The sequence below is a fragment of the Littorina saxatilis genome, linkage group LG5 (genome assembly GCF_037325665.1).
Source record: "Littorina saxatilis isolate snail1 linkage group LG5, US_GU_Lsax_2.0, whole genome shotgun sequence".
Classification (NCBI taxonomy): Eukaryota; Metazoa; Mollusca; class Gastropoda; order Littorinimorpha; family Littorinidae; genus Littorina; species Littorina saxatilis.
The window spans coordinates 47,630,309-47,645,211 of NC_090249.1; the positions used below are offsets into that span (position 1 = coordinate 47,630,309).

The 14,903-nt window shown below is 42.3% G+C and overlaps 1 protein-coding gene across 1 annotated transcript; it reads right to left on the reverse strand.

Annotated features, from left to right (window-relative positions):
* Window positions 1–1,553: 1,553 nt before the first annotated feature.
* Window positions 1,554–14,672, reverse strand: LOC138967315 (cytochrome P450 10-like). The gene is made up of 12 exons (XM_070339848.1): window positions 14,399–14,672; window positions 13,347–13,488; window positions 12,352–12,546; window positions 10,647–10,843; window positions 10,020–10,210; window positions 9,445–9,665; window positions 8,072–8,206; window positions 7,658–7,824; window positions 6,965–7,043; window positions 6,311–6,473; window positions 5,099–5,142; window positions 1,554–4,555 (listed from the first exon to the last, which is right to left on the reverse strand). Exons 2-12 carry the CDS (start codon window positions 13,476–13,478, stop codon window positions 4,442–4,444), a joined length of 1,638 nt encoding a protein of 545 aa, XP_070195949.1. The 5' UTR covers window positions 13,479–13,488; window positions 14,399–14,672; the 3' UTR covers window positions 1,554–4,441.
* Window positions 14,673–14,903: the final 231 nt, after the last annotated feature.

Consider the following 14,903-nt stretch of genomic DNA (forward strand, 5'->3'; position numbering starts at 1 on the left):
AATAACAGACACACACACACACACACACACACACACACACACACACACACACACACACACACACACACACAAATCTTGGATTTAGTTTTGTCGTGTGTGAAAATGTTTACCAACGAAAGCAAAATAACTGAGCAGTCTATAATTATTTCTTTAAGACAGAGCTCATTCCTTTCAACCTCTCATTGTTTTCAATTATAACTTCGAAATTCGGCTTTCCGTTCATGCTGCTGCTGATTTCGTGTGTGTATCTGCATGTATCGCCGTGATTTACTGAAAAGTTGCTGAGATGTATGATTTCTCATTTACACCCAGTGTGTAAGGAAAACATTGAATACATTGACCTTTTTCACGACAGACAGATAACTACAGCCTTTACTTGTATGTAGATTGATGTTTTCCCTTTTTATATTCCTTTTAAAATTGATAAATATTTTTAAACCCTTCTCGGAACAGCTTTCGCAATTCATGTCCACCCACAGGCGCCGGACTATTCTGAATAACAGCGACTGCTCAAAGACCAACAGCAGACAATGATGAACTCGAACTGCCTGGAATCTGTGTTGCATGTATCATTGCAACTCGGCTGCATGATCACATTTCTGTATTTGTCATGTAAATTCTTACAACCCCGGATACAAAAACAAACACAGAAAATGACGTCACACCTTAAAAAAAACCATGGCTTTAATTTAAATGTAGCAGCATTAACACTAAATGTTTGTTATAATGCAGTAAAACTATTACATATCTGATTATTCTTGTTCACCTATTTCGTCTCCTCTACCCCTGTGCGTGTATTGTATGTGCCTCTTGTTTTATGGACTGGGCACAGGAGCTGCGCCTTCGGCTCTCAGTGTCCAGTTCCCAAAGGCTGAGGGAAGTGTTTAACTAACCGTATCAAGCACACGCCTTATCGTGCATTCCGAACGCGTGTACTGGAGTGACTGACAGGGGCTCAAGTTCTCCCTCCCTTAAAAAATAAGGGAGTCTGGATGTGACTGCGCCTGAACTGATACACACTCACTCACTACTGTCTCACTCACACACAAACTCGCGGCAAAAAAAGAAGTCCATAGAAGCATCACCATTTTTTTTAAATGAGGCGAAACAATGTAACTGATGAGTTGAGCCAAGCGATAGAAGATTCAAAAAGATTTCTTTAAAAGGGGGGGGGGGGGGGGGTCGGGGAAAAACAATGCAACTGATGAGTTGAGCCACACGATAGAGGTGTCAAAGTTAAAAATGTGCATTTTGGACAATGTCTGCTTGATATGCCTGGAACTCCCTTTAGTTGTCAAAATATGTACATGGGAACGCGCCACGATTGCCCTCCAAAGCAGCAGTGAATTTCATCAGCCGACCTATAAATAGATCGCTTGGCTCAACTCATCAGTGGCATCATTTCACCTCTTCCATTGCTCATGAAAACACTGTCGGGGCTATTTCCGAACATTGTCGTTTGCGAATTTGCAAATAGATAGATGCCAGATGGAATTCGGATCTGTAAGCATATTTTTCCAAGACTAAATCTTGGTGACGGCTGATCCAGTGTGTTTTGTCTTCATCTTTTAGGCCGACAGATTGAGTGAATGTTTTTGTATCGCTTTAAGCGACTTGTTTGTTCAGAATCCACAGAATTAAGTTTCAGCAAGTTTTAAACCTTTATCTGACTGTGTGTTTATATATTGTTGTGCTCATTGACACACACACACACACACGGGGCGGGGATGTAGCTCAGTCGGTAGCGCGCTGGATTTGTATCCAGTTGGCCGCTGTCAGCGTGAGTTCGTCCCCACGTTCGGCGAGAGATTTATTTCTCAGAGTCAACTTTGTGTGCAGACTCTCCTCGGTGTCCGAACACCCCCGTGTGTACACGCAAGCACAAGACCAAGTGCGCACGAAAAAGATCCTGTAATCCATGTCAGAGTTTGGTGGGTTATAGAAACACGAAAATACCCAGCATGCTTCCTCCGAAAGCGGCGTATGGCGGGGTAAAAACGGTCATACACGTAAAAGCCATGGGAGTTTCAGCCCATGAACGAACAAACAAACAAACACACACACACACACACACACATGCACAAACGCATGCACACACAGACAGGCATCCACACACACACACATGCATGGACACACACAACACACACGTAAGCATGCACGCACGTGCACACACACACACACACGCACACACAGAATTGATCTTGATTGATTGAACTTCATTGTTCAAGGAGATATCAGTGCATTCATACATACATCGCCGTATGATCCACGCCCAACAATTGCAACGTGCTGTTGACAACCATTTTTTCAAAAGAACTGACCAAATATATTTAATTTGTAAAACCACAGTGATGACAATAACTTAAACTGGCCGTCTGTTAATAACAGGTGGTTCAGATGGGATATTATTGCAATTAATTGCATGAATTCAAGTTTGTAATCGAACATTAAAACAATGAGTGAATTGCATTTATGATCGAATTATGTGTAGGATTGTGTGCTTTCTGCAAAATAGTGCATCAACTGTATTATGGCACTTTTATATAATGATAGCTACTAATGGAAGAGATACAGCATGGAATTTTGCTTTGAATGATTTTAAACTGGCATGTGACTTGGTTATTTCAGGTACTGAATTCTCAAAAGGAAAACCAGAGCACGTCGACAGGCTTGATCTTAAAAGGTCAATTCTTGGGATAGGAATATTTCATTTCTTGAAATTGCAGGGTTTTTATATTGTGCAACCTTGAGGCAATTGTGGTTGGTGCTTTCCCCAACATTAACTTATACATCATCACACTCTTGTTAGGAATGATCTTAAATCGATGTCCATGTTTTTCCTTTAAATATCAAGCATCTGGAAATTCATACCATCCAATTTACGAGAGCCATAAGCAACGGTAGACCGAGCTTGAATTCAAAGCAATACAGCTTGCACATTTAAAGAATAAACTTAGGTTCAGATCATACACTGAACCAGGTCTATGACGGTTTCATTGTCACTGTAATGGACAAAACTGAATCAACAGTATCACGGTATTATTGTCACTGTAATGGAGCAGACTCTGAACCAGCTGCATCACGGTATCATTGTCACTGTAATGGAGCAGACACTGAACCAGCTGTATCACGGTATCAATGTCACTGTAATGGAGCAGACACTGAACCAGCTGTATCACGGTATCAATGTCACTGTAATGGAGCAGACACTGAACCAGCTGTATCACGGTATCAATGTCACTGTAATGGAGCAAACACTGAACCAGCTGTATCACGGTATCGTTGTCACTGTAATGCAGTACACCAGTAGACACTGAACCAGCCGTATCACGGTATCATTGTCACTGTGATGGAGGGGATGCTGAACCAGCTGTATCACGGTATCACTGTCACTGTAATGGAGCAGACACTGAGCCAGCTGTATCACGGAATCGTTGTCACGGTAATGGAGCAGACACTGAACCAGCTGTATCACGCTATTATTGTCACTGTAATGGAGCAAACAATTAACCAGCTGTATTACGGTATCATTGTCACTGTAATGGAGCAGACACTGAACCAGCTGTATCACGGTATTATTGTCATTGTAATGGAGCAAACAATGAACCAGCTGTATCACGGTATCATTGTCACTGTAATGGAGCAAACAATGAACCAGCTGTATCACGGTATCATTGTCACTGTAATGGAGCAGACGCTAAACCGGCTGCATCACAGTATCATGGTCACTGTAATGAGGCAATCACCGAACCAGCTGCATCACAGTATCATTGTCACTGTAATGGAGCAGACACTGAACTAGCTGTATCACAGTATCATTGTTACTGTAACTGAGAGGACAGTATTTCACTTTACGTTAATATAAATGAGGTATACCTTTAAAATACACCAGAGGAACTTTACATCTGAGAGCAAACCAGCAGATGCAAAAAATACTGTTGGTCTGCTGTCATGGCCTAGAATTAGTGTCAGGGTATTTTGTTATTGGAATTATGGCTCTACTGAGAGTATCCCAGTCACTGATAGCAAAGCGTTTATTGGGAAGGTTACGAGCACCTATGCAAAAGAGGAACTGCAAATGAGCCCGAGTCTGAATATGAGATCGTCTAGTTAATTCATGCCTCGTCAAGTTATCGTCTGCGCCCGGACTGCTTCATGTTTTTGTTTTCTTTTGTTGTAGTTGATGTAATTGTTGTTGATGTAATTGTTGTTGTTGTTGTTGTTGTTGGGCTGCTTCATGTTTTTCTTTCCTGTTGTTGTTGCTTTGGTGTGTTGCACGTAGATTGTCAAAAAACACTTTTATCCAGTGAGAAACATTGTCAGTGTATAGAGATGGCTCCACTGTGCTTGGTCCTTGTTTGTTTATTTATTTTTCTGAAATAAGTCCATCGAATTACTGACCAGGAATGAGTCTTTCTTTTTGTCTTTTTTGTCTTTTTGTTTACAAATTTCTGGGAGTGAACTTGATCTGGACAGGTCGGTCTGGGGTGATGACAGTGTTGAGGATCGCTTCCACGTCTTCATGATGGTAAGACAGCTCGAACTTCTGAACCACCTGCAACACAATATACTATTTTCCTTTCAAGCTGTGGGGAAGCGCTATATATAAATGTTCCATTATTATTATCAAGTCTGCATATTTACACATTTGTACATTTACACATACCTGAATGTAATTTCTGTTTCATCTTCTTCTTCTCTCATGGGCTGAAACTATCACCGTTTTTTACTTGTATGACCGTTTTTACCCCAACATTTTTGTAAAAAAAAAAATTAAAAAGGGGGGGGGGGGGCTGATCTGAGTAAACTGAAAAGATTTTCAAGTGCTACTTTGTTTTTGCTTTTATCTGTCAAGTGTGTGATAGCAAACATATTTTACTGCTTTCATTAGTTTTTGTTCTTCTCTTGGTCGTCTGTAAAGTTTGTGAGAGCGAAAATGTTGAGCTGTTTAATCCTGTTGTCTTAATTTTTACAAGAACTTTGCACTGAACGTAGTTTGTGTATTCTCTTCCTTACGTTACTTTCAGTTGCACCTGTTAGAATTCTTTCTGAATGATACAAGCAGCTGAGTGATAACAATACAGTGACACAAACCAACCTTGGCAAGAAGAATGTGAAGCTCTTGCTCAGCGATCCTTCTTCCTGGAAATGGAAATGGAAAGAAAAACATTTACACATACATGCACACATTTAAGTGTTTTGCTCTTGTAAAACACAACAACTTTGTAGACCGTTTCTTTGCACATAAATGTATACATCGAGGTGTTTTTCTCTCAGAAAATGTAGATATGAAAAAAATGTTTTACACATACATGTACAAAGTCAGGTCTCTCTCTCTCTCTCTCTCTCTCTCTCTCTCTCTCTCTCTCTCTCTCTCTCTCTCTCTCTCTCTCTCTCTCTCTGTGTAGATATGAAAAAAATGTTTTACACATACATGTACAAAGTCAGGTCTCTCTCTCTCTCTCTCTCTCTCTCTCTCTCTCTCTCTCTCTCTCTCTCTCTCTCTCTCTCTCTCTCTCTCTCTCTCTCTCTCTCTCTCTCTCTCTCAGAATCCTGTCGTCTACACAAAAATGTGCATACCTCCTATTCCATGAACCTAATGATAAAACGAAAAATGGTTACACGCTCTGGAGCTTAAATAGCCTTAAAGCATTGCATTTTTTGTGGTTTCTTTTTCTCTCATCTGCAGAGAAACCTGACATGTGCTTTACTGATTTTACCCATGTGAATCCCTGTTTGATTGGAACAAAAATGAAGAAAACATGAGAAGACATCAATATCGTTTAAATGTCAAAAATGACAATTCAGTAGTTCAGCTTACCTTCGGTACACAAAGCAATGTTGCAGAATGAATCGATCGTTTCTTGACAAAGCAACAGTTAAAAGTAATTTCGCACAAGATTCCTTACTGCGTTATTCTAAAGTTGATGAGCAAGACTGTACCGTTTAAATGTTCATGTAATGTATTCTGTCTTCGTTGTTTTTTACGCGAGAATTGGCGAGTCAAGCAAGTGGGGCGATGAAGTAGTGTTTCTTGGGCAATTCTCGCCGCGAGAAACCCTAGGATTTGGCAAGAGAAGGCAAGTATGCCTTGGAGAAAAAAATGGCCGCCGCACTGCTGCCAAGTCCGATTGGCTGTTCATGATCATAGCCGTTGGCCGACATTTTGGGTATCAACCAATGGTGTTAAATTCTTGCAAAGCTAGTCATCCAACCGTTTCATAATCACTATCGCTGTCTTGCTTAGCAAAAGGCTGGCCGCAAGCCATCCCCGCATGAAAAAAAACTTGGGACAGCTGTAATATCTCACCTATGCACATGCGTGCTCCGTGTCCCCACACAAGATTGGAGAGAGACTTGAGCTTGGGGTCCATCTTTGCTTCTCGTAGCCAGCGGCTAGGCTTGAAGCTCTCTGGGTCTGGGAACAACTCTGGATCGCGAAACATTCCAAACAGGTTGGCCTGGACGTGGCTCTGAAAAAAAAATTGAATATGCATTTTCCTTTTGTAATGATTGTATTATTACAAAGTTTTAGATGGGTATGGTTGCTGAAAGCCCGTTTAGACTCCGAAGGACAGGTTTGGGTAACTGTAAGGCCGGTAAGCGCTCACCGATTCAGTCTTTGGACTAGTGGACAACTGAGCAAGGCAAAACCCTCATGACTCACGTTTGAAAGTTTACTTAACTTAAACGCTAAGCCAGCCTTTGGAGCCTTTTGCCCCCACCCTTCCTCTTATGGTGGAAAAGAATGAGAGAAGGAGGCGCCAAATCAAAACAATAATACCAACCAACTGATCGTCCAAAAAATCGCAATGTGCGCTTTTACCATCTTTTCTGTGGGGCTGTTTATTGGCTAAAGCTATTTATACCACATAAACTGGTAAAAAACAATAATGCCACATAAACTTATTCCAGTTGAAACAGCAACAGACGATAACAATACACCAATACCACATAAACTTACTCCAGCGGGAATGTTGTATCCAGCCACTTCAATGTCGGAGGGCAGGATACGACTCGTTGCATACGTGATTGGGTAGACTCTGCACACATTTTAATATAAAGTGTGTAGCTCTTTAATTTGCATTCACGTTAAAAGAAGTGATTGGCTAGATTCTGCGCAGAACATAGAATGCGTAGCCCTTTGCATTCACGTTCAAAGAATGTCAGTATTGGGTATAGGCTCTGCACACAAGATGAAGTGTGTAGCTCTTTGCATTCACGTTCAAAGAAATGATCGTGTTGGCTCTGCACACTAGATGAAGTGTGTAGCTCTTTGCATTCACGTTCAAAGAAATGATCGTGTAGGCTCTGCACACAAGATGAAGTGTGTAGCTCTTTGCATTCACGTTCAAAAAAATGATCGTGTAGGCTCTGCACACAAGATGAAGTGTGTAGCTCTTTTCATTCACGTTCAAAGAAGTGCCAAGTCCTGGAATCTGTTAGGTGAGGTGCTAAAAGTAAAATCTGTCATAGCAATTTCTTATGTCAAACAAAAGGTTCAAAGTTTTGACAAATCAAAAGAAAAGTGTAAAAATCCAGTGATTTTGCGAACAAACGTTTAACCTTCATCGAAATTAGGAGAAAAAGTAAGAAAGTATCTTACATGAAATAAGAGCTCTTCGTTCGATGTCTAGTTCAACGAAATCCAACTCACCGGAAGGTTTCTTTGAGCACAGCCTTGAGATAGGGCATTTGTGCCAGAGATTCTGTGGTGATCTCCCCTCCCTGAGGAACAGCGGCCTTCACCTCGGCGGCCAGACGGCTCTGGGCTTCGGGGTTCTTGGCCAGGTTGTACAGGCACCACGTGGTGGCTGTGGACGTCTGAAACAAAGAGTGGCAATACTGTAGTCTCTCTCTCACTGTCTCCAACACACTCAAACACACACACACACACACACACACACACAAGCACAAGCACACATACAACGTATTTCAGCCTGTTGGACCTCTTTTGGTATATCATCAGACCACAGGTGGCAGCTCGGTAGAGTTATGCCAAATAGTAGTTAGGGACTACAGAAATAGATGAAACACACACAAGAGGCTTGACCTTTGAGGTTCCACTCACCGTTTCCACAGCAGCCATCAGGAGGTCGACAGCAATGCCTGTGACGTCACGGGAAGACAGATTGTCGTTGCTCAACAGCCCGCTGAGAAACGCAGATGTGTTGCCCACCTCACCTTTCTTCAGCGCATCCACTTTCTGTACACACAACACAGTACTTTGAACACCTTGTCTATGTAATACAGGGTGACCCCCCCCCCCAAAAAAAAAATGCCACCCATTAAAAAGGCTAATAACCCCTAATGTGGGATGATAATTCCACAAAGTTTCAAGTATGTAGGTCCAGTAGTTTGATTTTTACGCTTTTTAAAGAATATTTTTCAAATTCGGAGAGTGCCTCCAAAGTAAGAGGTTTTACACTGAGCATTGGCCATACTCATCCGACTTGCGCTTGGAGGGCTAAATTCGTGTTAGTGTGGCTACCACTCAGGGCCGGAGATCTTTTGCATCAATCCCCGAATTTGTTTTTGTTTTCTTCATGAAAGAGCATAAAAGTCAGAATATTTCACGTACAAACTTGAAACTGTGTGACCTTATCATCCCATATGTCAAGCCAAATTACACCAAATATAAAGTTAATTGCTGTAGTAGTTAAGGAGTAAATATGATTTTAATGGGTAGAATTTTGTTGGGGTCACCCTGCACTATCATAGATTTTAATATAAAACTGATGTACTTGATTGCCTCACCAGCATCTTGCCAGCAAAGTTCTTGAATTTTTTTTAGATAAGTTCATTATCTGTATCATAATTGTTTGTCTGTCTGTTTACTCAAAAGACCACTGGGTCAAAGTATAGTAAATGTAACGTGTTTTTTTTTTATCAATTAGATTAAATACCATTCTTTTTTTTTAAATTATGAATTTTAGACCGTTAGGGCGGGGATGTAGCTCAGTCGGTAGCGCGCTGGATTTGTATCCAGTTGGCCGCTGTCAGCGTGAGTTCGTCCACACGTTCGGCGAGAGATTTATTTCTCAGAGTCAACTTTGTGTGCAGACTCTCCTCGGTGTCCGAACACCCCCGTGTGTACACGCAAGCACAAGACCAAGTGCGCACGAAAAAGATCCTGTAATCCATGTCAGAGTTCGGTGGGTTATAGAAACACGAAAATACCCAGCATGCTTCCTCCGAAAACGGCGTATGGCTGCCTAAATGGCGGGGAAAAAAACGGTCATACACGTAAAAATTCCACTCGTGCAAAAAAACACGAGTGTACGTGGGAGTTTCAGCCCACGAACGCAGAAGAAGAAGAAGAAGAAGACCGTTAGCAGTCTATCTGTTTTGGGATTTATGTAATACATGTACTATGTAATACTAATCTCCGCCAAATTTGGATGTTATGATTCCCTGCAATAGTAGTTCCAACTGAAGGCTTACTTTGTCAACGAAGCTCTGTCCAATCTTAATGACGCGGTCCGAGTGGAACTGATACTGGCGCCACTTTTGGGTGGGGAAGAGTTTGTAGATAGGCAGGTTGTACATGAGGGGCTGCATCAGTTTGAAGTAACTTCTCAGGTGGTGGATAAAGTCCTGCGCCTGCTGGGACGGCTTGGTCTCCATGCAACCAATCCTCTCTTCGAACAAGAACGTGCCAATGGCTGAAAGAACAAAGAGAAGGGATATAGAAAGGAATATTATGTGATGTATGACAGCTTGGCCTCTAGGCAACCAATCCTCTAGTCAAACAAGAACGTGCCAATGGCTGAAAGAATAAAGAGAAGGGATACAAAGAGGAATATTAAATGACGTTTACGATCAAGAAAAAAACAACTTATTCACTAGCCAATCACAAGCGAGGGTTGTGTCGGAAACACGTGGACAAGGAGCACGACTGTAATTATTTGTCCCACTAAAAGCAAGGGTATTCACTCTTTCACAACCCATACAAACCCGACAGAGTTATTTCCGAACATCGACTATTATAAAGAAGCAAAAAGACCAGGTGCACTCACATTCCATTGCCCACTTGAAGATCTCTTGCTCCAGTCCTTTCACTTCTCCTTGAGAGTCCATTGCAAGGGGCAGTTTCTGTGTGAACTCCTCAGCCACAGTGTCCATGGGCTGGCAGAACTGTGCGACGGTTTGAAGCGGGAGCATGTGCTTGCTCACTGCTGTTCGCTGTCTGTGCCATTCCTCGCCTTGTCTGTGGGACAAATAGACGTTGCTTGTTCAGAAGTCAAATCAAATTAAATTAACTTTAATGTTATCTCAAATCTGAGAAATGACAGTTCGTGAAGTCTTTTGAATACTGTCCTTAACATAAAACTGAAGATATGAGATCTTGTTAAATAAAATGTAATCTCCATGTCCTGGTGTATTAAAGCAGGACGACCCTGAAAAGCCCTTTTGACATATCCACAGAACTATGGGAACAAAGCCCCTCCACAGAAGAAGATTTATGAAAGCAGGACGATTCTGTAAAGCCCTGTTGACATAGCCACACTACTCTCTACAGAACATAATGGTCAATGGTTTATTAAAGCAGGACGATCCTCTGAAGCAATATTGACATAGCAACAGAACTACGGGAACAAAGCTCCCCACACCCCGCGCCCCCTAGAGCATAAGTGGTGACTCACGAGTTGACGAGTCCCATGTCCATCCCTTTCTGTGTGCGGTCATAGGCCATGGGTTCCATCTCGCGACGCACGGGGAACTTGCCCTCAGCCCTCATCACCTTGCTGTACTCCGCGGGGTCGCTGATCACCACCATCTCCACCGGTCCGAACCGCTCTTTGTACACTGGTCCGTACTCCAGGGACCGCGCTCTGTACGCCTGTAGCAATAGTAAGCATGTAGCAATAGTTAGCATGTAGCAATACATGTAGTTAACATGTAGCATTGGTACTAATTGTAACGTCATAATGTTTTTGTTTAAATCTCTTCTGGACCGAACAGCGCCTTGTACACAGGGCCGTACTCCAACGACATACCTCTGTACGCCTGTGGCAAATATTTGGCATGTAGCAATAGTTAGCATGTAGCATTGGTACTAATGGTTACGTCATAAAATATAACTTTTTTTTCTCTTCTCGACCAAAATGCTCCTTGTACACTGGCCCGTACTCCAGGGACCGCGCTCTGTACGTCTGTAGCAATGTAAGCATGTAGTACTAGTTAGCATGTAGCATATTGCCAGAAATAGTTAGCATGTAGGATTGCTAGAAATAGTTAGCATGTAGCATTGATAGTAATGGTTAGAATGGCTACAACATCTCCATCGGTCCAAACCGCTCCTTGCAAACAAGACCGTACTCCAGGGTCCGCGCTCTGTACGCCTGTAGCACGGTTGGCCTAGTGATAAGGCGTCCGCCCCATGATCGGGAGGTCGTGGGTTCGAACGGCCCCGGCCGGGTCATACCTAAGACTTTAAAATTGGCAATCTAGTGGCTGCTCCGCCTGGCGTCTGGCATTATGGGGTTAGTGCTAGGACTGGTTGGTCCGGTGTCAGATTAATGTGACTGGGTGAGACATGAAGCCTGTGCTGCGACTTCTGTCTTGTGTGTGGCGCACGTTATATGTCAAAGCAGCACCGCCCTGATATGGCCCTTCGTGGTCGGCTGGGCGTTAAGCAAACAAACAAACAAACGCCTGTAGCAATTAGGACCAATGATTTACCCATGGAATAGAACCTCGCTATGTTCGCCTGTAGCATTAGTACTAATGGTTACACCATGGAATGGAACCTCGCTATGTACGCCTGTAGCATTGGTACTGATGCGGTTACGTCATAAAATGAAACTTCGTCTTTTTTGTTCATGGGCTGAAACTCCAACAATCTTTTACGTATTTTTACTCCGCCATTCAGGCAGCCATACGTCACTTTCGATGGAAGCATGCTGGGTATTTTCGTGTTTCCATAACCCACCGAACTCTGAAATGGATTACAGGATCTTTTATGTGCGCACTTGGTCTTGTGCTTGCGTCTGCACAGAACCTGACCTGGCAGATCAGAAAAATCTCCACCCTTAGCCCACCAGGCGCGACTGACTGGGATTTGAACCCGCGACCTTCCGCATGGAAGGCCGGCACCTTATCCACTAGGCCACTGCGGCCTTCATAAAATGGAACATTTCCAGCGGACCAAATCGCTCCTTGACACACAGGGCCGTACTCCAACGACCTTGCTCTGTAGCAATAGTACTGATGGTCACGCCATAAAATGGAACATATTCACAGGACCAAACCGCAGAGCAAGCTTCTCCATTCCCTCTCTAAAAACGTTCTCTTTGGAACTTGGCTGCCCCGCCTTATGCCTCAGAGCCCCAATGCAGGACAACTTACCTCGAACATTTTGCTGAACCTGAGGCCATCTTTCTTGAAGTAGTCGAGGAGCGTGCCCAGGAAGGGTAAGCCCTTGGGTCCGGGCACCGCATCAAAGGGTTGCACGGTCGACTCGTTCGCTTCGGGAATTGACAGAGAGCCAGACTCTTCTCTGTCCAGGGTGAAACTTTCCATTGTGGCCCTGAAGGGGCATTGCTGTCAGAACAGTATAGAATAGTTCAATCTACTTAATCTAGCTATAAATGTCACCAGAAAAATGGGGGGAAGTGGGGCGAAGTCGGGGCAATTAAAATGGGGCGAAGTGACTTTGGGGCATTATGGCTTGGGGCGAACGGGATTGATGCCCTGTAAAACATTATTTAGGTTCAATGTACTATATCTAGCTGTAAAACAGTATATTTAGATCAATGTGCTATATATATACATGTATCAGGAAAGCAGTATAATTTGGATCAATGTACTATATCTATCAATAACACCGTATATTTAGATCATCGTACTATATCTAACAGTATATTTTAGATCAGTGTACTATATCCAGCAGTAAAACAGTACATTTTAAATCAATGTACTATATCTAGCCGTAAAAGAGTACATCATTTTGAGATTTACCATACAATTTGTATCAAAACCATATATCTTAGATTAATTCTTTCCATCCAGCAGTAAAACATTATATTTTAGATCAATGTACTATATCTATATAGAAGCATCTAGCCAAATATTGTGAAAGCGATAACAACAACCACACACAGAAAAACACCACCACCACCAACAACAACAACAACAACAACAACAACAACAACAACAACAACAACAACAACAACAACAACAACAACAACAACAACAACGACAAAGGAAGGGGAAAGAACATGAAAGATCGCAGGACACACACACACACGCACACACACACACACACACACACACACACACGCACACACACACACACACACACACACACACACACACACACACACACACACAAAGATGCTCACCTTGACACCGATGTCAAGATCGATACTGAGACTGTTCTCAGCACGCGCTGAGGTGCTGACCGCTCTCTGGCCATTGGTCAGCTGCACGGAACCACCAACCAATCGTTGCACAGCCTTGCTAACACGTGACATCTTGATTTTGCTAAAAGTATGCCATACAATAATGTCATTATGTATTGGTTTAAACAACTTGACACTTTATTCAATGTTGGCATCGTGACATATAATTATTATCTAACATTCAGGGTCAGTTCTCAAGCATATAAACCTTTTATCAGCCAATCTAAGTAATGGGAAGCATCGAACCATTAACTTGGCGGACAAAATCAAAATACTCATTGGGGGATATTTAAATGTACTAGGTATGTACATACACCCTGGAACGTCCCGCAGAACAAGATTTTTGACTTTGTATAGGAGATCAAGATTATTAACAAGGTTTGACGTAATAAGTTCAAACACGGAGACCAGCATGTAAACTGAGAAAGGACATACATTTGAATCGGTCCCGCATAGCCACAACGGTTAAAGGGACAGTAAACCAACAAATAACCAATCAGCCAACCGACCATATCTATACACTGAAACAAGCAACAGCACTCCTCTGTGTCAAATTCCAAAATCCATGTTGGTCAAAAATACAAATACCATTTATGTGTTGATCGATTTTAGTTAGAATTCCATTTATTTTTTAAGATTTAACAAAGAAAAACATGCACTCTGTTGTAGTCTTCTCTATCCGTGTTACTGTCCACAAGCATTTATAATTGTTGTTTTCTTGTATTTGTCCTATGTTGTTCCTTGATTAAGATGACCCATTGTAAGATTAGCAACCTACTTTAAACATGTTGATGTAATACTTCGCATATGGCTGCAGAAAAGGTGAAGAACAGAAAAAAGAACAAAACTCGTGTTTCCACAACACCGAGAAAAACCTTGACCGGTCAATACAAAGATTATGGAAAAAGCAAAGAAAGTAAAAAGGAACGGACTTTCACCACAAATAAAGCAACATGCTTGAGAAAAAAGAAATGTAGGCATTGCTGACTTACCTTTTTGTCCGAACGTTTGCAAAGTTATAGTAGAGAAAGGTTGTACGTTTCTTTCGTTGGAGAATAGAACGCACTTTGTAAAATCTTTTAGTTTCAAAATCAGATGACGCAGTAGCCTAAAATGTTGCTATTTGTTAAAATCTAATGTCTTCTCTCAAAATCTAAACGTTAAAAGTTTAGTTTCTTTTTTTATAAGTCTACACGTAAAATTTTAAATCCTACCCTATCCTACACGGCTGGCTATCTGAATCGTTGGGGCCCGCGAGCGCACGGACTTAGCGGCGCGACCTTTTATATGGACGCCGTCTGACGTCATAGGACAGCATGGAGCACGTGAGACTCTGTTGGGGTCAGGAGAACGAAGAAGACTGGATGGTATAAGCCAAGAGACCGAGCCTATTTCGGTGCGTCTTTGCTCAAGATTGTGCTGTGCGCCATCGCAGGGATGAGAACCTTGGGAGAAGAAAAAAAGAAGAAGAAACAAAAAACAAGAAAACAAACAAGT

Excerpts from the sequence above, each read along its gene's own strand:
- LOC138967315 (XM_070339848.1), bottom strand. The coding sequence starts at position 13,478 with ATGTCACGTGTTAGCAAGGCTGTGCAACGATTGGTTGGTGGTTCCGTG. Across the intron at positions 9,666-10,019 it reads CTTCAAGTGGGCAATGGAAT|CCATTGGCACGTTCTTGTTC; the intron begins GTGAGTGCACCT and ends TTGTTCTTTCAG. Across the intron at positions 5,143-6,310 it reads CGGAGCACGCATGTGCATAG|GAAGAAGGATCGCTGAGCAA; the intron begins GTGAGATATTAC and ends TTCCATTTCCAG.